Here is a 23,277-nt window from a genome sequence, read left to right on the forward strand (position 1 = left end):
AAGCTCTTTAAAAAGCTCTCCAACCACGAGCCTCTGTGAACCGGCGGAGTCCAGGTGTGTTTGCTGTGGTCTACCGCGTGTGTTTTGTTTCCCCCTCCAGCGTTCGCCTGGCAGTACTCTGTTTCACACATTATTTGCTGCTTGATTACTTTAGCGAACGAGTCGTCTGCTTGTTGATCTTCGACGGGCCAGGTCTCCTTTATGAGCAGAGAAGAGGATCTGTTCCTGGTGGTTGGTTTGTTCTGGGCAGCGGTTCTTAAAGTATGGGTCGGGACTGCAAATAGGACTCGATCCGGAGTCCTGTACAGAACACAAGTGATGTATGGTAAATGGACTGCATTTGTACTGCGTTCTCCTAACCAGTGGCCACTCAAAGCGCTTCACAATACTGCTTAACATTCACCCATTCACACACCGACGGCAGTGTCAGCCACGAAAGACGACACCCAGCACGTCAGGAGCATATAGGGTGAGGTGTCTTGCTCAGGGATACCTCGGCACAGGATCGAACTAGCAACCTTCCGGTTACCAGCCTGCCCCGCTCTAACTCCCGAGCCACAATCCGCTCCTGACACCAAAGGATCTCCAATCCCGGCGTGCTCAGAGTTCTCGGAGTGGGCCGTCAGGTCCAGCGGAGACACATGTTGTCTTTGAGACCTAGACCACATGGGCTCCTGTCAGAGTAGACTCTAGTCTCGTATCGTCTCGTCTAGTGTGTGTGTGTGTGTGTGTGTGTGTGTGTGTAAAGTGAAACTCAATGGGCAACAATTCAAGACGCATTTGCGTTGCAATTTGTAAGACAAATTTTATTAGTGTCCTATAAATACATTGGAATTTAAACGGAATTGTACCGATTTCTTTTGTGTGCATATTTCAACAGTGAACCAACCAATAGGGTGAGAGGAGAGGGGGCGTACGTCCTTTGTCTTGGCCGGACCCCCATAATCCCATTTTACGGCCCACTTTTCAGTTCACGTTCAAACAAAAAGGACCAATCAGCAAGAAGGAGCCCAGAGTCGATTCAACATTGTGTGTGTAGGTTATAGGAAAAGCTGTGGAACCCAGCAAAGGGGGTCCAAACCGATCATGGAAACACAGGAAGACCCCCTAACACAGGTAGACCCCCTAACCAACAGTAGTAGTGGGGTAGACAGTCAATACTGCATAGTACCGTCTATTAACAATCCTCTGCTCTTGAGTGGAGTCTCTTCTTCACTCCCACAAGCTCACTGCTCGTCGGTCTGTGAAATGATACCGGACGACCTGATCATTTAAATGGAGACCTTTGTCTTTATTATTCACGTCTCTCGTAACACTTCTTTCACAATCTACAGTATCTACAGTATTTAACACGTTACAAAAACACCAAAGGTAATCACTTTAGGGGGGTTTGTACTAGAGGAGGGAGAAAGGCACGACTGTGACGCTATGGGAGTAAGCCCCATCCCTCCCAGCGGTCCGACACATCCTGTACTGCACTAACGGACAGGAAGTGAGGCTGGGTACTTCCTTTAGGACAGGAAGTGAGACCGGTTTCTTCCTGGGGCACACCATACAGTCCATGAACGTAGTAGCCCAGGTCTGAGCCAAGTGAACTGACGGGAGATAGAAGGATGGAACACGACGGAGAAGGTTCACTTGGAAACTCTGTCAAACCAAAACCACCGGTTGATGGAGGTTCTCCCTGGTCGCATGAGGAGCTGGGGGGAGCGGGTCGGAGGTGGCCAGAGGTGGAGGTGGCCACGGCCGGAGGGGTCTGGTGCTGTCAGAGGGGGTGGAGGTGGCCAGAGGGGGTGGAGGTGGCCGTGGCTGGAGGGGTCCGGTGGTGTGAGGGGTGGAGTCAGATGTTTTAAAAGGCTTTCGAAGGACGGTGTATCTCTACTCCAGCTCCACCAACAGATCGCCCTCTCCCACCGTCTCTCCGGCCTTGCAGTGGACGCTCTTCACCTGAGAGGAGGAGGGGAAGGAGCAAAAATGACCAAAGTGTTCCAGAGAAGGAGAACAAAGATGACCAGAGAAGATGGAGGGACGACCAGAGAGTAGGACCAGATGAAGACATGGACACCACACAGGTCAGTGAGCTCATTCTGTGCTGGACCTGGGAGTAGAGACATCACTAATATCTCCATGTTTGACATAGTCAGCAGAGTGGGTCACCTTTCCAGTCTTGGCTGCCGTCATGCTGTTCTGCATCTTCATGGCCTCGATCACGCAGATCTCCTGGCCCTCGGCCACCTGCAAACACGCAACACGAGGAGTTACACAGACGCTTCATCAAGACACAAACCTATGAAGGGGTTGGCTTTGAGCTTGACGGCATGTGACTCCAGAGGTAGAGCGGGTTGGCTGCAACCACAAGGTTGCTAGTTTGATCTCACTCAGGTTTCCCTGAGCGAGATGCCTTGCCCTCACTGCTCCCGACAAGCTGGCTGTCGCCTTGATAGGCTGACACCGCCGTCAGCAGGTGAATATGTGCATGAATGGGTGAATGTTAGGCAATATTGTATAGCGCTTTGAGTGGGCACTGTTTAGAGAAACGCTGTATGGATGCAGTCCGTTTAGCATTTAGCTTCACACTACAACCAAACATGGCAGGATGAGAAGATGCACCACTCGGTACAAAGAGCAAGTGAACATGGGTAGCGTGGAGTGATGGGATGGCTTCCTACTCCTCCTCATGCACCAGCTACAGTCACATGTTCAGTGCTGCTTTCCTAGTCAGAGAAGAACCTTTAAGGAGATAGATATGTATCCAAGAGGCAGAATGTGGGCCTGCTTGACTCCATGATGCCTTAACTGTGGAGCGACTGGGGGATTCCCAGCTGTCGACGTGGAGCCTCAGTGCTGGCGGCTGCGCTCTGAACCACTTCACATCCATACTTTGTGGGTTGGAAAATTATGGTGTGTTCACAGTAACCAGCGGATTGTGTAATTTGCACAGAGTGAGTGAGTGAGACAATGTGAGTAAGTGAGACAATGCGAGTGAGTGAGCGAGGTAATGCGAGTGAGTGACTGAGTTAATCAGATTGAGTTAGTGAGTTCATGTGAGTGAGTGAAATAAAGTGACTGAGTGAGTGAGTTAGATTATGTGAGTGAGTGAGTGAGTTAATGTGGGTGAGTAAATGTAAGTGTATGTATGATAGTGTGAGTGAGTATGGTAGTTTGAGTGGGTGAGATAATGTGAGTGAGTGAGCGTGCATGTATTCACCGTGTCTCCGGGCTGGACAGACACGGCCACCACGGAGCCTGGCATGGGCGAGCGCAGGATGCTGCTGGTGTCTTCTGGAACCTTCTCCGGCATGAAGGAGCTCAGCTCAGCAGCCAGCGGGGACAGGACGCGCACCTTGAACTACACACCCACACACACAACCAGAGAGATACACACATACACAACAAACAAGAGACACACACACACACACAACCAACAAGAGACACACACAACCATAGAAGACACACACAAACATAGCATACACACACAACCAGAGACACACACCCACAGAGAGACACATACACATATTACCAGTGTTGTTCCTGAACGCGGTCATTGAACGATAGTTCGTGAACTCGTTCATATTTTGGGCGAACGTGAACTGAATGTACTGTATTACTGCCTGATGAACGTTACTGTGAACTCGTTCATTCTGGTGTCTGTGAACGGCACGCTCACTTGGTTTAACTTCGTTCAATATGGGGGTTATTTGTTTATCAACACGGCGGATGCGCGCGCAGTGTTGCCGTGTTGTTTGACCGGTTGCAATGGTAATCTCCGTGTGGTTAATTTGCAGTTGCGGTGTTGCCAGCTTACTGTATCATTAAACTGTAATCAGAAAAGGCTGTTATATGCCATAGACCCTATAGTATCTGTCGTATAAAGGCTGGGACGAATTTCAAATTATAAATATGTACACTTTATGTTGAAAGTATAGACCAGCGCGATTCCCATTGAAACGAATGGCGCGGTGATTATTCTTCAAAACGAGAGCTGTTAAATTGTGGAAAATGAATTAAACTGTAATCAGACAAAGCGGTTATATGCTATAGACCCTAGAGTGTCTGTGGTATACAGGCTGAGGCGAATTTCGAATTATAAATATGTACAATCCATAACGTTAGCTCTCTGGCTCATAGCTCAGCGGACTACAATACCTCATAGAATCATTGCTTGTTGGCCGGAAACGGAAAAGGGGGCTGTTCAAGTTTAGTTGTAGTCTTTTTGCTCGGTACTCCGTCTCACCAGTAGGGCTAGAACTGAGCAAAAAGACTACAACCAAACGTGAACACTCCCCCCTTTCCGTTTCCGGCCAACGAGCAATGAGTCTTCCAACAGAAATCAATGGGATTTACAAAATGCGCTAAATGTGCAATGAAACACGATAGAAACTGTATTTCGCTACGATACTTGATTCAACCACTCTATTTCATCCTAGACAAACCACAAATGGGGCTCAATGTTCAAAATACCAGAGAAAACGAATAGCTCACAGCAACATATTGAAAAAAAGCACTATGAACTAGTTCATTTTTTGGAACTGTGAACTTAGTTCAAAATTTTGAATTATGAACGTTTAACTGAACTAGTTCATTTTAAAATTTGTGAACTGAACTTTGAACTAGTTCACGTAGAAAGTGAACTTTCCCAACACTGCATATTACCACAACCACAGACACACCCACACATACACACTTGGTTGATATGGCAACCAAGTGTGTCAACCATATGGCAATACACCTATCGGCCAATTATGCAGATTTTCTGTATCCGCAATCTAAATGGTCTCTAGCTTAAGCATGGTAATATAATATACATACTAAAATACACACACATGTGTTTTTTATTATGAGGCAGTCTTACCGATGTTCCCAGGTACTGAAGACAGATGTCCCCAGACGCAGTCCTGGACAGACACTAGAGCACAACATGCACTCAGTCATCATGTGTGGAGTAAGAACACTCAATGTTAAACAGGCTCGCTGTAGCCAACCCTCAGGCTTCTCTATAAACCTGGAGCCAACCGCTAGTTAGTTCGTAGCTGTAACCAACTAGCTAGGATCTAGTAGCTTGCTGCTGATAAGCTAGTAGCTAAATACTTGTAGCTTTAGTCAACTGCTGGATATTTAGTTGCTGTAAGTAGCTAAGCGCTAGTTGGCTAGTAAAAGTAACCGTCTGCTAGTTAGCTAGTAGCTGTATGTAGCTAAGTGCTAGTAAGATAGTAGCAGTAACCATCTGCTAGGTAGCAAGTAGCTGCAGCTTAGTGCTGGTAGTAGTAACCATCTGCTAGTTAGCCGGTAGCGGTAACCAAATGCTAGTTTGCTAGCAGCTGCTGCCAAGCACTACGTGGCTAGCAGCTGAAGGCCCTGAAGTACCTGCAGCATCCTGGGAGTGTTGTTGATCTTCAGGGGCAGCAGGGGGGAGGCAAGATCCCACTCACCACTCACCTCCAGGCTCTCTCCCCCCACCTCCACCTGGGGGAGGGAGGGAGAGGGACGGACACAAGCAGAGGGAGGGAGGGAGACAGAGAGAAAGGGAGAGGGACGGACACAGAGGGAGGGAGAGGGACGGACACAGAGGGAGGGAGACACAGAGGAAGGGAGAGGGACGGACACAAGCAGAGGGAGGGAGACAGAGAGAAAGGGAGAGGGACGGACACAGAGGGAGGGAGACACAGAGGAAGGGAGAGGGACGGACACAGAGGGAGGGAGAGGGACGGACACAGAGGGAGGGAGAGGGACGGACACAGAGGGAGGGAGAGGGACGGACACAGAGGGAGGGAGACACAGAGGAAGGGAGAGGGACGGACAGAGAGGGAGGGAGAGGGACGGACACAGAGGGAGGGAGAGGGACGGACACAGAGGGAGGGAGACACAGAGGAATGGAGAGGGACGGACAGAGAGGGAGGGAGAGGGACGGACACAGAGGGAGGGAGACACAGAGGAAGGGAGAGGGACGGACAGAGAGGGAGGGAGAGGGACGGACAGAGAGAGAGGGAGAGGGACGGACACAGAGGGAGGGAGACAGCAAGAAAGGCAGAGGGACGGACACAGAGGGAGGGAGGGAGACCGAGAGAGGAGACTCTGAATACTTGAATAGTTCCGGGAGAACTTCTTTCAAAAGGCAAATGAACAATAAAAGTGGTGAAGGTAAGCTGTAAGAGTTTTCCCCATGAGCTGCAGCTCTACTCCGCGGTAGGGGCCTCACCGTGTAGGTCTGTCCTGTTCTGGAGATCACCACCGGGTGGCGCTCCCCCCCCAGCTCTACACACAGGTCCCAGCGCCGCCGCTCCTGGGAGGAGCTGGACACCCTGGGGACACAGGTCAAGGACATAGTGATCAACACGCTAGCTAAGCTACGTGTAGCCTAGTGATCAATACGCTAGCAAAGCTACGTGTAGCCTAGTGATCAATACGCTAGCAAAGCTACGTGTAGCCTAGTGATCAACACGCTTGCTAAGCTACGTGTTGCCTAGTGATCAACACGCTAGCTAAGCTACGTGTAGCCTAGTGATCAACACGCTAGCTAAGCTACATGTAGCCTAGTGATCAACACGCTAGCTAAGCTACGTGTTGCCTAGTGATCAACACGCTAGCTGAGCTACGTGTTGCCTAGTGATCAAGACATTAGCTAAGCTACGTGTAGCCTAGTGATCAACACGCTTGCTAAGCTACGTGTTGCCTAGTGATCAACACGCTAGCTAAGCTACGTGTAGCCTAGTGATCAACACGCTAGCTAAGCTACATGTAGCCTAGTGATCAACACGCTAGCTAAGCTACGTGTTGCCTAGTGATCAACACGCTAGCTGAGCTACATGTAGCCTAGTGATCACGCAGTAACAGTGTTTCACCACTAGAGGGAGACAGCTGAAGCAGACCCAGGTCAGCCTCGTGGGTTGGGTCTCTGGTTCCTGTGGTTCCTCACCTCAGAGTGCCCAGGAAGGTCTGCGCGCGCAGCTGTGCGGAGACGTGCAGCGCGGCCGCCGAAGCCAGCAGCTCCCTCTGCCCTCCCGCCGTCAGCTGGTGACCTTTGAACCCGTCGGGATAGACCTCCGGCAGGAAGTTGGTGCTGATGTCCCCGGAGATGAAGCGGGGATGGGTGATGATCTCCCGCAGGAGAGGGATGTTGTGGGTCACACCTGGGGAGGGAGGGAGACAGAGGAGAGAGGGAGGGAGACAGAGGAGAGAGGGAGGGAGACAGAGAGAGAGGGAGACAGAGGAGGGAGGGAGGGAGCCAGAGAGGGAGGGAGCCAGAGAGGGAGGGAGAGAGAGGGAGGGAGAGAGAGAGGGAGGGAGACAAAGAGGGAAGGAGACAGAGGAGAGAGGGAGGGAGACAGAGGAGAGAGGGAGGGAGACAGAGGAGAGAGGGAGGGAGACAGAGGAGAGAGGGAGGGAGAGAAAGAGGGAGGGAGACAAAGAGGGAGGGAAACAGAGGAGAGAGGGAGGGAGACAGAGGAGAGAGGGAGGGAGACAGAGAGGGAGGGAGAGAGAAGGTGGGAGGGAGGGAGACAGGAAGGTAGACAGAAAGACAGCTTAAGGACAGTATTTCCTCTGTTGGGCCATGACCCCCTTACTGTACCGATAGCAACATATCGTTGTTTCTCTTCTTCGTACTTATTATAAGTCTTCTAAATACCTTAAATGTAAATGACCCCTTTTCAGGTCAGACCAACAACTTCTGAAAATGTTGTTCGTCCGCTTTCACACGCATCATTTTAACCCAATCAACATCTGACCGTAGTATCAATGTGCATGCGTGTGTACTTGTACCTCTGATGACGTAGTTATCCAGGGCATCCTCCATCTTGGAGAGGGCCTCTGCCCGCGTGGCCCCGTAGGTGACCAGCTGCCAGAGACAAACGAGAGGACAACTCAGTCTCCTGCATGGCTACATCGTCACGGCCAGCACCGGAGCGGAGGGAGAGTGTTACCTTGGAGATCATGGGGTCGTAGTAGATGCTGATGTCACTTCCTTCACTGATGCCGCTGTCCACACGCACCTGGGAGGGACAGGAAGAGGAAGGCGTGGTCGCATCTAAACAATCGTTTACTGAATGATAAGAGAGGGCGCCATGTTTATAACTGTAGTTGTGAACACAAATGAACAACAACGCAACCAATTGGCCATTTCTTGGAACATTTAAATATGTATGAATGTATGAAATATGTCAAATATATAAATAACATGAATTATATGAAAATGTACAACATAGGGATGGATATGAATACTCACATGCTTTAAATGCTACTATTGTATATTAATGTCTAAAACAGATGAGCTGTACCATAGTTGTGGTACTTAAGAAATGTAGAAATCTTTTTCTTGTTTGTTCTCGTGTCTCACTGCCACTGCACAACAATTAAAAAGAGATTCCTACTCTGCCCGGTCGTTGTTCGAACTAGGTTGTGTGGACCTACATGACAGATTAACATGTGCCTCACAGACCATTATGTGGATATGGACAGCATCTGTTGCTCAGCGATCTGAATGTGAAGGCGAACGCAGACTGAGAGGCTGAACGTACGTTGCTGAGGTTCACCGGCTCCTGGTACTGAGACAGCCTGCCGATGGACGGGAGGCCGAAGGACTTGTACGGGTCCTACGAGGGGAGGAGGGGAGGAGAGAGGAGGGGAAGGAGAGGAGAGAGGAGAGGAGAGGGGAGGAAGGAAGGAAGAAGAGAGGAGGAGGGAAGAAGAGAGTAGGAGGGAAGAAGAGAGGAGGGGAAGGAGAGGAGAGAGGAGAGGAGAGGAAGGGAGAGGAGGAAGGGAAAGGGGAGGGGAGAGGGGAGGAGAAACAGATTAAGGATACATTTTATGGGTTCCAAGATGTTTGGTTTCCATAAAACAGAATTTGATGTGTTGTTTTCAGACACTGAACAAACGCAACAACAAAATGTTGCAATATGGAGTTGAATGTTAGCTACGCAATAGCAATACAATGCGTTCTAGAAAGTAGAAGGTAACACAACGCACACTCATATACACACCAACTGACGCACACGCGCCCCTACCTCTGCGTAGACGCGGCTCTCGATGGCCCAGCCGTTGATGGGGATGTCCTTCTGTTTGTGGAGGAGGGGGTAACCCTTGGCGACGCGGATCATCTGCTGCACCAGGTCCAGTCCAGTGATGAGCTCTGTGATTGGATGCTCCACCTGGAAGCAGTTCAGCCAATGGGACGGCGGTTACAACGCGGGCCGAGAACATGGGGAGATTTAGTAGGGAGAGATTTCTTCCAGCTAAAAAAATGTGTGTCTTCTTCCTTCACACAACAAAGACACAGACACAGACACACACAGGATTTCGGTCACACACATACACACAAACAGAATTTCAGTCACACACACAGACACACACAATTTCGGTCATACACACAGACACACCCACAAAATTTCAGACACATACGCACACAATTTCAGACACACACACAGACACCGAGCCAGACAGACACACAAACAAAGCAGACAGACCAAGACAGACAGGCCGATGGATAGACAGTCGAGTAGAGAGTACGAGAGACAGACAGGCGTGCGCGGGGCGACGCGTGCCGCAGACGGTTGGAATGCGGCCCGCCCCCACCTGCAGCCGAGTGTTCATCTCCAGGAAGTAGAAGTTCTTGTGGGAGTCGACCAGGAACTCCACGGTGCCGGCGGAGGAGTACTGCACCGCCTGGGCCAGCTGCACCGCCTGCTCCCCCATGGCCCGGCGGGTCTCCACATCCAGGAAGGTGCTGCACACACACACACACACACACAGGTCAATACATCACAACACGCACAACTGTAGGTCAACACATCACACACAACTGTAGGTCAACACATCACAACAACACACACAACTGTAGGTCAACACATCACACACACACACAGGTCAATACATCACAACACACACACACACACACACACAGGTCAATACATCACAACACACACACACACACACACAGGTCAATACATCACAATACACACACACACACACACAAACACACACAGGTCAATACATCATAACACGCACAACTGTAGGTCAACACATCACACACACACAGGTCAATACATCACAACACACACACACACACACGTCAATACATCCCAACACACACACACACACACACACAGGTCAATACATCACAACACACACAAATGTAGGTCAACACATCACACACAACTGTAGGTCAACACATCACAACAACACACACAACTGTAGGTCAACACATCACAACAACACACACAACTGTAGGTCAACACATCACACACAAACACACACACACACACACACACACACACACACACACAGGTCAATACAACACACACACACAGCTGTAGGCCAGCACATCACAAAACACACAAAATGACGACTGTATGTCAACACACACACATACAAACCCTGACCCTAACACACAGATGTCACTGGTTGTTAGGGAAAACAAAGAATGGGGTTGAGGTCTGTGTGGGACCATCAGATGTAGGGGGGTTAGCGGGACTGACCTGGGAGCCTCCTCCACCACCTTCTGGTTCCTCCTCTGGATGGAGCACTCCCTCTCGTTCAGCCACAGAGCGTTACCGTGTTTATCAGCCAGCACCTGCAGTAACACACTACACCTTCAATAACAAGCATCACCACTGGTTTATCGGACCACACCTTTAGTAACAGACTATACCCTAGATAACACACATCAGCCCTGTGCCCATCAGACTACACCTTCAATAAAACAAACACCTTTAATTAGATGTAACCCGATATAGGTACTCAGTGTGTATGTGTGTGTATATTTCTATATCTGTGTGTGTGTGTGTGTGTGTGTGTGTGTGTGTGTGTGTGTGTGTGTGTGTGTGTGTGTGTGTGTGTGTGTGTGTGTGTGTGTGTGTGTCTATACATTTTTCTCTATGTGTATACCTGTATCTCTATGCCTGCATCGCTATGCCTGTATCTCTATGCCTGTATCTCTATGCCTGTATCTCTATACCTGTATCTCTATGTGTCGGGGGTTGTCGATGAACTTCTCGATCAGCAGTCTGCTGTCGCCGAAGCTGGAGGCCGCTTCCTGAGTGGAGAAGCGGAAGCCTTCCCTGAAACACACACACACAAACACACAATGTCAGACACACACGCACACAAACAAACACAATTTCAGACACACGCACACACAAACCTCTGCAGAGAGAGACAGAGAAACTGAGCCAGACAGACCAATCAAGCAGACAGACCAAGACAGATGGATAGACAGACCAGGTAGAGAGACAGACAGGCAGGCAGGCAGACAGAGCGACAGGACAGACAGACAGACAGACAGGCAGATGGAGCGAGAGGACAGACAGGCAGATGGAGCGAGAGGACAGACAGACAGACAGACAGACCGACAGACAGACAGACAGACAGACAGGCAGACAGGCAGACAGGCAGACAGGCAGACAGGCAGACAGGCAGACAGGCAGAGCGACAGGCAGGCAGAGAGAGCGACAGGACAGACAGACAGACAGGGCACCTGGTCTCCTCTTCATTCCAGGCTATCCTCATGCCTTTCCCTCCTCCTCCGGCAGAAGCTTTGATCATTACCGGGTAACCTGGACACAAACACACACGCCCTAAAGAGCCTGGACCCAAACACACCTGTCCCCCCCTGAACTCTAAAGCGCTTGACAGACAGCTCCTTACTTACCGATGTCCAGGGCGATCCTGACCGCGTCCTCCACCGTCTGGAACACAAGGCGTTCGTCAGCGACTCACCGTTACACACAGTCCAAACATCGTTTAAAAGTTGACATTTTATACCACCCGGTGTGAGTCTGGTTAGCCATTACAAGCCGTTTGGGAAATCTGCCTCTTTTGGCTTGTAACGGCTAAACACACTCACACCTGGTGGTATAATATGTCACCTTTAAAATGTTGTTTTTTTAATTTTCACATACCAAAACAGACTTGAGGCCCATTAGACAAGAGTGATACGCTACACTAGGATTGTGTGGCGCCACAACCACGAGGATCAATCTGCACTCTGCGGGCTTCGTACGGACATTTGACAAACACTTCCTCCTACGAAACACGCCACGTTTTTCCCTACATAACTGTGACAGACGGTGTAGTAACCAGGGTGTGCATTGCCATGGGGACCGTACCTCGACGACGCCGTCGAACCCCGGGATGGTGTTGACCTGGGCGGCCTTGGCGATCAGCTTGCTCTCGATTTTGTCGCCCATCGCCTGGATGGCATGCGTGTCCGGCCCGATGAAGGCCACGCCCTCCGCTGCCTAGCAACCGAAACAAGCCGCTGTCAATCAAATCCACCCTTTATTTTTATAACTTTATTTAAAGAGTCCTTATAAAAAAGAAAAAACACCAATAAAGTTAAAAAACATAATTCTAAATACTAAATTTGAAACCTTTTTCTAGATGGAGATGCGGAGTCACTGTGGTACATTGTAGAGTAAATTAAAAAAGATTGTATAGAATGAATGTAATGAGGCTGAAATAAATTAGACTTTTTAATATTAACAGATGAGAGACGACAGATTGTGTTCGTTTGGATGATTCATAATAAACACAACAATTAATCAACAACCACATATGATTAGCCTTTGTGTAAGTTAATTATGACAGGATCCCTGCCGTTTGAATCACCGCGGTATCATTATCCACCACTAGGCGTCGCCATTGCTAAAACTCCGTTACACCTTTGCGTTTACACAATCGGACCAAAAAAGGTAGCTCAACGTAAAATCAAATAATCAAAAACGACATCTAAAGTTCTAAACTAAAAGTAAACATCGATCTCAGTACAATGACAGAAGAATAAGAAAGACAGTTATTTTGGTTTGTGGTGGTTCAGGATTGCTTGCGTTTTATTGGTAGTTTAATGGCCTTGTAGGAGCCGATCATCAGCACTCCCCTAGGACACTAACAAGGAACTGGAGACGCAATAAAGCGTTCATTTGGAGAGGAAATACTCAAACTCTGGGATTGTAACATGCTAATGTTTATGGTTGTCATTTAGTTGAATACAATAAAAAAAAACGTCTGTTGGTTTTATTCGTGAGATGGACTCATGTTCAGCTTGGGAAATACATCTTTCAACTGCGCAGACACCCACACCACACCCCCCCCACACACACACACACAGTTTTGCAGCAAGAAAAACAAAGTATGAGTTTCTCTTGGAGAACAGTTTAGGCCCTATAGCCATTTGCGCACTATCATTTACTGTATACATGAAAAACCTGTTTATAATGCAAAATACAACTTTTGTTGTTTTGCATTTCTTCCATAGGGCAACAAGTCGAGACTCAATGCACCCACCCTGACTGCTACACATCATCTATCCCTGGTCTAATCATCACATGGTACATCATCCATCCCTGCTCTTTCTCATCATCACATGATACACATCAGTCATCCCTGGTCTAACCATCACACGGTACACATCATGTATCCCTGGTCCTCTTATCATCACGTGGTGATAGACAATCCTAACGTCTGGGGTTAGACTCCACATCAGAGTTTATCTGATGAAAAAGCAGCCAGCTGTACCCAGTCCTCCACCTCTATCTGCTAGAGGACTTTATCACCCCTCCATCCCCCTCCATCCCCCTCCATCTGTAGTTCCCTGCAGACTCTTTCTCATGCTAAGAGGGCCCTTACCCCCCTGAGGCCCGAGGGCTGCGTTAGCATGGAGATGTCTGCCCCTAGTCCGCACAAAGACCCTCCATTCAACTGCTAATGTTATGACATCTCCATTTCCACACACACACACACAGCAACACAAAAACACACTCAAACAGCTACACAGAAACACACACAGGACCCGATTGCCCAGCCACACAACCCTGCATTAATATGCATTTATACCACCAAAAAAATACAGTTACACAAAAGAAAGCGCACTACCCCTGATTGCACACACAACGATGTTGAAAGTGAGCAATTTGTATAACTGTTGTTCCATGTGTAAACATCCACTCCTATTGGTTTACTTATTGATTTATGTTATCCCTATAACATGTTATCCCTAGCTATAACATAGCAGGACGGCTGTACCAGAGGTTCTGCTATAACATAGCAGGACTGCTGGACCAAAGGTTCTGCTATAACATAGCAGGACTGCTGGATCTGGTATTAGTTTATCATTGATGCAAAGAAATGTTCTGTGTGAGCTAAAATGATCTGCATCTGAATGAAGTGTGCCACTTACATGACGCATCCAGCTGTATTTCTATACGGACAACATGCAGTAAAAACATGTCGTTGTACTTTGCATTTTCAAATCCCTATTGGTGCTGGACCCAGTAGGAAAGAATCCCTGTTCAGCTCATCCGTGGTCAACGACTTAAGGGCTGATTATGGTTCCACGTCGACGCAACGCAAGGACCACGCAGACGCTCCAACGCAGCCGTGGACCTGTTTTGGTTCTGCGTCGGGTTAGTAAGCGGACCAGTCACAGACACAAGGTTACACTTTTTGGGAGGCGCACATCATCAGGGTCTGCAAGGACGTAATGGGCCCGTAAACCCCCTGCGTTGTGTCGACGTGAAACCATAATCAGCCCTTTACCCCGACTAAAGTGAAGGAATGTGACGTTTAGTCAGTTAGGGGTTCGGGCCCAAGACCACCGGATAGGGGGTAGGTCAAACCCCCCCTGCCCCAACACTCGCCCCCCCGCCCCCCCCCCCCCCCCCTCCCCCCCTCACACAGAGCCCCGTAGCTCGCGTCAGGGCGGCCTTATCTCTAATAGAATATCCCTGTGGTCATTAGTGTGAGCGGCCGTGTGGCTGTGTGTTTGAAGGCGTCCCCCTCGGCCCTGGCTATCAGCGCGGGCCGGGGGGGGGGGCAGGTGACAGAACCAACAGAGGAGGTGTGAGGGGACCGGGCAGCACTCACCAGACGCCTCGCAAACTCTTTGTTTTCCGACAGAAAGCCATAGCCTGGATGGACCTACAGAGAGAGAGACAGACAGACAGCAGCGTTCAACACGTGTGTGTGTGTGTGTGTGTGTGTGTGTGTGTGTGTGTGTGTGTGTGTGTGTGTGTGTGTGTGTGTGTGTGTGTGTGTGTGTGTGTGTGTGTTCGTCTTAGCGAGCATAAGTTTCCCTATGTATTTGAAGCTAATGTTAGCCTCCCACAGCTAGTCGCTAAAAGTGTGTGTCTTAGCAGCCACATCGGTTTTACACACACACACACACACACACACACACACACACACACACACACACACACACACACACACACACACACACACACACACACACACACACACACACACACACAGCTAGCCTTTGCCCTGTGTGTGCCAGTCGGAGGCTCCGCCTACCGCCTGGGCGCCAGTGCTGCGGACCGCCTCCATGATGGCGTCCATGTTCAGGTAGCTCTGATTGGTCGGTGCCGGGCCGACGCACACCGCCTGGTCGGCCATCTTGACGTGCACCTGGACGAGAAGAAGAGGATGAAACACCGATGTATTGATCTATTGATCAGAGCGGTCGCCTAGCAACAGTTAAAAGGGTCAGCGTGTCGGTTGGCCGCAGAATGGCGGACTCACATGTGGCCACGTCATTTGCATTAATTAACATCATTGCAAATTAACCTTTCCTTTTCACATGCAACCGACCCACACACACACACACACACACGCACACACCTGAGTGATTGACAGACAACTCAATGGGATTAACATTAACATCTGGATCAACAAAGGGAGTGTGTGTGTTAGCATATGTGTATGCAAATGAGTGTGTGTGTGTGTGTGTGTGTGTGTGTGTGTGTGTGTGGGGGGGGGGGGGGGGGGGGGGGGGATAGGATCGTCCTGTGTGTGTGTTTGTGTTTCCCTGCAGCTCCTCACCGCTCTTCCTCTCAGTTGTCGTTCAAAACACAGCTTACTTTAAAATGTGTTCTCACTCATAATATAGTTTGAGAGTGAGCAAGGGAGTGTGTTTATGTATGCACTTCTCTCTCTATAAACATACATACATATATATATATATATATATTTATGGCTATATCTCTATATATCTGTGAGGGAATGGAAACGCATGTCTTGCCCTTCTGTTGAACAAGTAAAACATTACATTGAGGGCCGCATTCCAACACTCCGCCTCAGACACGTGCCTGGTCGCTGTTTGAGGCTGTAGTGCCAGTGTGTGAAGAAGGCACCCTGTCACCGATTTAAAATGTTTTACCTGTATGTATGTATGTATGTATGTATGTATGTATGTATGTATGTGATTATGACACCCGATTCACTCCTGAGTCCTGACCAACCCTGGAAGGAGGGATCCCCCACTCTGAAGGAGGGATCCCCCACTCTGCGTTCTCCAGATTTCTTCCTTGCTCATTAAGCACTTATTTCTTGCCCTCTGGGGGGCTAGGGTCAGGGGGGTGTCATAAACGCACTTTGAGACTGTACCTGTGATTAGGGGCTGTACAGTAACACTGAAGTCTCCTCTGATGGCGTTGACTCACCGCGCTGGCGTCCACGTCGCTGTGCACCGCCACCGTCTGGATCCCCATCATCCTGCACGTCTTCATTACCTGAGGAAGAGCCAGCAGCCTCAGCCTCCACTGGTACGGACCAGCCTCAGCCTCCACTGGTACGGACCAGCCTTAGCCTCCACTGGTACGGACCAGCCTTAACCTCCACTGGTACGGACCAGCGGCAGCCACCACTCTGGACTCACCTGGAGCCCCACAGACATGTCTGCACCTACAGTCTCTACTGCGCTTACTGGCTGTTTAAACCGATTCTCTGCATATTCCTTGGTAGTATGTATGTACAGTATATAGTATGTATGCATACATACATACACATATATATATATATATATAAGTTAATGTTAGCCTCCCACATATATTCATATATATAAATAAATATCTATCTCTATATACCTATATCTATCTATATATCTTTATCTATACATTTATATTTGTATTGCGGGTATGAGGAACACATAAATATTGTTTTGCTTTCATCACCTTGGATGAAATTCATTACAATAATAACTTTTATCCATATATCCAAGTGTCCAAATAGTTTCCATTAAACCCTTAACAATAATGACTCAAATCATTGGGAGAGATCCTAGTTGTTTTCTGCTTTGTACTCACATTCAAGTCTCAAGTCTAATTCAAGTGGATCAAAGCTCCAGCTTAATGTAAGTGTAATTTCAGTGGCATTGTTATTAAGCCTATCCTCATCTTATTCTTTAGATACCTCCCTTCTTAAAGTTTAATGTGTGATGCTTCCCTGTGCTTTAATGACCAAGTCTGGGAGTCATAAAGTTAATCTTATCTCCTGTTATTCATGCAGCAGCAGGTCTTACCCTGCAGGCGATCTCTCCTCTGTTGGCGATGAGGATTTTATCAAAGGTCTGAGGAAAGGACAGATTAGAGGAGTCAGCTCCCTCCTACTTCCCCACGTCGACCCAAACATGCTGATAAACCCACAGAGGGAGGGGAGCGTGACTTGGGTTAGACTAAATGTCTAAAGAGTTCATTTAAATAGTATGTATACTATTATATTATTACATTGTGCTGAACTAAAGGGAGACTGCAGCCTATGAACAGGTGAACTACTAAAGGGAGATGGCAGCCTATAAACAGGTGAACTAAGGGGAGATGGCAGCCTATAAACAGGTGAACTAAGGGGAGATGGCAGCCTATAAACATGTGAACTAAGGGGAGATGGCAGCCTATAAACAGGTGAACTAAGGGGAGATGGCAGCCTATAAACAGGTGAACTAAGGGGAGATGGTGGTAGTGTAGACCACCCCTCACCTTCTCCTGAGGGTCCGGGACGGTGGAGTAGCGGACGGCAGAGTGGGCCACCGCCTGCCATCTGGCATGGAGCGATGCATTCTGGGAAACCAACGGCAAACATCTCACATGACAAAAAGATATGCAACCAGAGAATTCAACTTTTAATACACTTTATTCAAGAATACATTCTGATTGTGCTACAATCACAACACACAGAAACATTCACTTTTCACAGTGTACTCGTCATAACACTACAACCAATGGAGTCACATCTGACAAGACGTTTAGGCTGTTGTTCATCACACACACACACACACACACACACACACACACACACACAGAATTAGGACTGTAGGTCACAATACACACTTCCTTCCCTCTACTCCAGCAGATCATTACTAGGACCCCCAGTACATGCATCGACCTTGCACTTGTTGTTCGTATCCCAGCAGCGTGCATGTGGACCCCGGGTCTAACCCCGGCATCAGTCTCCTCTGGGGGTTATGACAGCAGTGTGGGGGGGGGGCACTAGTTTGACATTGACGTCTGCGGTGGGACATCGAGTGAACTAAACGACATAGGAGACCGTCAAGGACAGTCTGACCACTAACACCTGCCACTCCGTATGGACGGTGGGGTCTGATCCACACGATCTGAGGCTGTAACCTCACACGCAACTGCTGGGTGACTGCTGGACCTGCTGGCTGACTGTGGACTAGTGGAGGAGTTAGCCGGGTTAGCCCCGACTCCTGTCCCGTCTGTGTATAAAGGCTGCGGACCGAGGGACGGGACGGGGCTTCGAGAGCAAAGTGTCGATACGACAAGTACATTATCGCCGTTTAATTATAGTAGGAGCGAATTCTCTGTGAGTCTCACCTTTGCAGCGACCAGTAGTCTAGGGAGCAACAGAGTGCTGATGTGCGCCGCCATGACTGCAGCCGACAACGTGATGACGTGAGGGCGCAATCAGAAGGCGGGGCTCCTCTTGACCAATGAGGGGCCGGCTCAGAAATATGTGGTCATCGCATTGATGTTGGATGTTTGGGTTAATGGAAATAGTTCTGATATATGCAGGTTTATTTATTGCAATATAGAACCGAGGCTTAGACGGATGACATATAAACGAGATTTATTGCATTCAGAGATTAATTTTGGCACTTTCTGATTCACATTCCCAGGTCAATTCTTACACGTTAACATTCTTTGGTCATACCAGGCAGTCCTTGTAAACAGCACGCAAGTATTTTGGGATTGTTTAGAGAACACTTAAGTATTAACAACTTTTTTCTCTATTTTTGGTGCAATTAATAGCTTATTGTTGTCTTGGAGTCGATAAAGACGAAGCTCACACGCTTCTTCCTGCAAGTCCAAAATATAAACAACATTCTGACAATATATATGCTCAATTCTTTATAAAAGTAACAAAAATAATCGTATCCCTGTGTTTTATTGCTTTTCGTCACAGACACCCTGAGTCCAATTTGCTCCCCTGGTGGTCCATAACCTCAGACATGGTCCCGCCCAGGAGACGGTTTGATTGGCTCCAAAAAGAAAATACAAAATAATAAAATATATGAGAAAATCATGAAAAAAAAAATATAGTATTGAAAACGCTCGACCATTTAACAACATGTCCACTCAGGATACCACGACATGCGCTGCACGCTTCACTTCTCAGTGGATTCTCTGAATGTCTTTGGTTGTGTATCGACCCAATCAGGGCATCCAAACTACAGTGCTACTGAGTTCTGATTGGCTGCCTGCTGTCACAGCAGCGCTTCATGCTGGGTCACATGACAGAGGAAAAAGATGGCCGCAGCCGATGCAACTTTGCCTGAGCTTCTGGCCGCAGGAAACGGTGGTCAGCCAGCTCTGGTCTGCTCTTCAGAGACCTTCTCTTCAGAGACCTTCACCTAAGATACCTTCTCGTCAGAGACCTCCTCTTCAGAGACTTTCTCTTCAGAGACCTCCTCTTCAGAGACCGTCTCTTCAGAGACCGTCTCTTCAGAGAACTCCTCTCCAGAGACCTTCTCTTCAGAGACCTCCTCTTCAGAGAACTCCTCTCCAGAGACCTTCTCTTCAGAGACCTCCTTTTCAGAGACCTTCTCTTCAGAGACCTCCTCTTCAGAGACCTTCTCTTCAGAGTAACCCTTTGGTCGGGCCGTGTTTCTCTAGATGTTCATCCCGCTCTGCCTCTGGTCTGGCATGGTGCGCTCCTGTTCCTCTCCCTGTGTGACCCAAAAGTACCCCCCATCTCCCCCCTGCAGGTGGGAGGGGCACTACTTGCTTCAGCTCGAACCCCAACCCTGAGATTTATAAAAATGAAATAATGCGACCAAGAGGCCTTGAGCTCGGCGCGGAAGGTTCCCACCCGGGTTTTGGGGAGGGCGGCCACCGCATCAGGACCTGACCCCCCCCTCGCCTGTGAATGGGGGAGGTCTCTCATCCGTAAACATGGCGACGCCCGGGGTGGCCCTCACATGAAGCTGCTGCCCCGGACCTCCTGGCCCGCCACCGTGTACCATTCGCTGTAGTTGGACGGGACGGGGCCGCGGGGGGGCCCCTCGGGGTCCGGGGACGCGGGCCCCTGGGAGTCGGACCCGGGGGAGCCCATCTCCTGGGGGGAGGAGAGGGACTCGTAGCCGCTGCTGGTCGCTGGGGAGCAGTCGGCGTCGGCGAGGGAGACGTGAACCTGAAGGAGAGGAGCGGCGTTAGTACCTCTGCGGGGACACACCGCACCGGAGACTGCCACACATACATGCACACCTCACACACACACACCAGCATACACACTCAGCCACCTACACTCTAAGACGTACACACACTGCCGCACATACACAGCCGCACATACACAGCCATACATACACACACCCGCGCACACACTAGGACGTACACACACACACACTCAGAAGTACACTCAGATGCACACACACACTCAGTCGTACACAAACACAACCGTAGACACACTCACCCTCACACACACAGGCACACCGATTTTTTAATATCCAGCTAAAAACATCTAAACTCTCAACCTATCAGTTCATTTGGGCCGGATCATATGATTGGATGGCTTCTACAGGTCTGGAACTGACACACATCCTGGGTTATCTTTTACGTGTTTGATGATTGATTGATTGATTGATTGTTGGATGGATGTAAAGAGCATCTAAGCCAATATGAAAGGACATGCTTCTGAAATAATTCATAATAATAGTATTGAAACCACAAACAAAACATGATTAAGTCTCAGTGCATCGCACTTTCTTAGACTCGCAGAGGCTCGTCCGTGGAGGGGTTACAAGCCGTGCGTAACGGGGCTGCTGCTCTGCGTAAAGTAACCTAGACAACTCATCACCAAACGACTTATCCCCAAACCCTCCTCGCTCTTACCTTCATGGTGTGTTTGCGCAGGGAGCTGGGGTGCGTGTAGGACTTGTCGCACATCTTGCACACGTAGGGCTTGTCGGACGTGTGCACATGCATGTGCTTCTTACGGTCGCTGCTGTTGGCGAAGCGCCGGTCGCACTGGAAGAAGTCGCACACGAACGGCTTCTCTCCTGCGGACGGAAACGAACACCTCGTGTCAAACTCGGAGATGATTGACGGCTTTGATGATTGCTAAATTGACATTGATACATTTAAGAATTACAAATATAATGTTTTAAATATAACAGTGCACGTGCAGCAACTATGGAGTAAAACGGTTACCTGTGTGCGTCCGCTTGTGTATCTTGAGGTTCTCCGAGCGCGCAAACACCTTGAGGCAGCCCGGGAAGGGGCACGTGAAGGGCTTCTCTCCGGTGTGCACGCGCATGTGGTTCACGAGCTTGTACTTGGCCCTGAAGGGCTGTGCTTCGCGCAGGCAGTCCTCCCAGCAGCAGACGTGGTGGCTCTGGTCGTGACCCCCCACGTGCTCCACGGAGACGTGCGTCACGAGCTCCTGCATGGTGCCGTAGGTGCGCCCGCAGAACCGATGCGGCTCGCCCGCCGGTTCTTCCGCGTGGTCCGGCCCGATCCACCGGCAGATGAGGTCGTGCTTCGTATATTGCGGGCGCATGTACCGGAAGAACGCCCCCGCCCCGGGGTGATGGTGGCCCGCGAGCCCCATGTTGAGCCCCCCCGGGGGCCCGTAGTCGCCACAGGTCTCGCCTCGAGCGCCGGACGCTCCGTGGTGGAGCTGATCCTGGCTGAACATCTCCATCCCGACCCCCGCGGGGAGCCCCGGGAACCGGCCCACCAGCTGCTGTTCTGGGTGGTGGAGGTGGTGGTGGTGAGGGTGGAGTCCCGGGAAACGGAGGTGGCTGTGGCCGTGCGCCGGGCGCTCTCCGCCCGGGTGGTGCGGCAGTAGGGAGCCAGTCATGGACCGGAAGAGGTGCTCCTGGGCCTGGCGGTCCACGATAGCCCCGGAGGGGCAGGACTCCGGCGCCGCGAAGCCCATGTTCCGCGCCAGGAAGTCCCGCGTGCTGCTGGCGTATGAGGCGGCAACGGAGGGGTCCTCGAGGCCGTGGCACGCGGAGGGGTGCTGGTGGGGGTCCCCGCTGTGTTTGTAGGAAGAACCCGCGATGTGGAACTGGAGCGCCATGGTGGGGTCCCCAAACATACCGGGAGGGTCCCGCTCGAGCTGCAGCTGCATCTCTCTCTTTCTCTCTAGAGGTGCCCTGCTCCTGGGTTGCTGGTATCCAAACGGACTCAAACACCGTGCACGAGGCGCGACGCAGGGGGAGAGCAGAAAGTGTTAAGAGTGAAAAAAGTCTCGACTCAAGTCAACCAAAACAGAACAGCTGAGGCTAAACGTTAAGAGTGTGGGAGTTGGTGCGGCGTCCCTTCTAATGTGGCCCTAGAGTTACCCCGTCGCCCCCTTTTCAAGAACCCCGGGGGTCCCACAAACAGCACCCGCGTCCCATTGGTCAGACGTTTAAGTGGCCTACACCGACCAGCCAATGGGAGTTCCCCTGGATCCATAAAGGAGGGGCTAGGCTCCTATCCCTACAAACAAAACAATGTGTGTGTGTGTGTGTGTGTGTGTGTGTGTGTGTGTGTGTGTGTGTGTGTGTGTGTGTGTGTGTGTGTGTGTGTGTGTGTGTGTGTGTGTGTGTGTGTGTGTGTGTGTGTGTGTGAGAGAGAGAGAAGGGACGGGGATAGTTTTCTGTCTCGTGTAAACTAGGTTTAGTTTATCGGCGACTAATGTTGCAAAGAGACACAATTATGTCACAACATTCTAATTATAACAACAAATCATAGGCTTTTAATTAATGAATGTTATCAAGCCTCTGTTTACTGACGTGTTTTGAGTAAAGGCATAGATACCGGTGCTAATAACATTCATAATAATGTTGAAATTCATTACAACAGATGGTAAAATATTTAGTATTATTAGTATTATTCCTTATTCTTATTTAGCCTTATTCCGCTATTCTCTATGAATGAATAACTGTTGTCTAGTCACCTCCATGTTAATTAATGAGCTCATTTAAATTTGCGTGCAGCGCCAGGGTGCTACCAATGTGTTTAGCGCCCGGTCGCCACCTCGTCTCCTCGTCACCTCGTCTCCTCA

General features: G+C 49.6%; 2 protein-coding genes across 2 annotated transcripts; both read right to left on the reverse strand.

Annotated features, from left to right (window-relative positions):
* Window positions 1–835: 835 nt before the first annotated feature.
* On the reverse strand, window positions 836–18,664 carry pcca (propionyl-CoA carboxylase subunit alpha). The gene is made up of 23 exons (XM_079758740.1): window positions 18,600–18,664; window positions 17,742–17,822; window positions 17,288–17,335; window positions 16,431–16,499; window positions 15,283–15,396; window positions 14,854–14,907; window positions 12,099–12,230; window positions 11,642–11,678; window positions 11,468–11,546; window positions 10,949–11,051; window positions 10,470–10,564; window positions 9,568–9,718; window positions 9,000–9,143; window positions 8,514–8,588; window positions 7,920–7,988; window positions 7,759–7,834; window positions 6,914–7,127; window positions 6,197–6,299; window positions 5,365–5,463; window positions 4,853–4,906; window positions 3,209–3,349; window positions 2,158–2,235; window positions 836–1,947 (listed from the first exon to the last, which is right to left on the reverse strand). The coding sequence occupies exons 1-23, from the start codon at window positions 18,651–18,653 to the stop codon at window positions 1,879–1,881; spliced, it is 2,139 nt and encodes a 712-aa protein (XP_079614866.1). The 5' UTR covers window positions 18,654–18,664; the 3' UTR covers window positions 836–1,878.
* A 1,535-nt stretch (window positions 18,665–20,199) lies between these two features.
* Window positions 20,200–22,356, reverse strand: zic2b (zic family member 2 (odd-paired homolog, Drosophila) b; the record flags this gene model as incomplete). The annotated part of the gene is made up of 3 exons (XM_079730677.1): window positions 20,200–20,415; window positions 21,114–21,280; window positions 21,432–22,356. The coding sequence occupies 3 exons, from the start codon at window positions 22,354–22,356 to the stop codon at window positions 20,200–20,202; spliced, it is 1,308 nt and encodes a 435-aa protein (XP_079586803.1).
* Window positions 22,357–23,277: the final 921 nt, after the last annotated feature.

The sequence above is a fragment of the Pollachius pollachius genome (assembly GCF_949987615.1).
Source record: "Pollachius pollachius genome assembly, chromosome: 2".
Taxonomy (NCBI): Eukaryota; Metazoa; Chordata; class Actinopteri; order Gadiformes; family Gadidae; genus Pollachius; species Pollachius pollachius.

What these genes read in the sequence shown, in the direction of transcription:
- pcca (XM_079758740.1), bottom strand. Translation starts at nt 18,653, where the DNA reads ATGGCGGCGCACATCAGCACTCTGTTGCTCCCTAGACTACTGGTCGCT. An exon ending in AAGAGTTTGCGAGGCGTCTG is followed by an intron (nt 12,231 to 14,853) that starts GTGAGTGCTGCC and finishes TTCGGTTGCTAG; the next exon opens with GCAGCGGAGGGCGTGGCCTT. An exon ending in CGGCAGCCAAGACTGGAAAG is followed by an intron (nt 1,948 to 2,157) that starts GTGACCCACTCT and finishes TCCTCCTCTCAG; the next exon opens with GTGAAGAGCGTCCACTGCAA.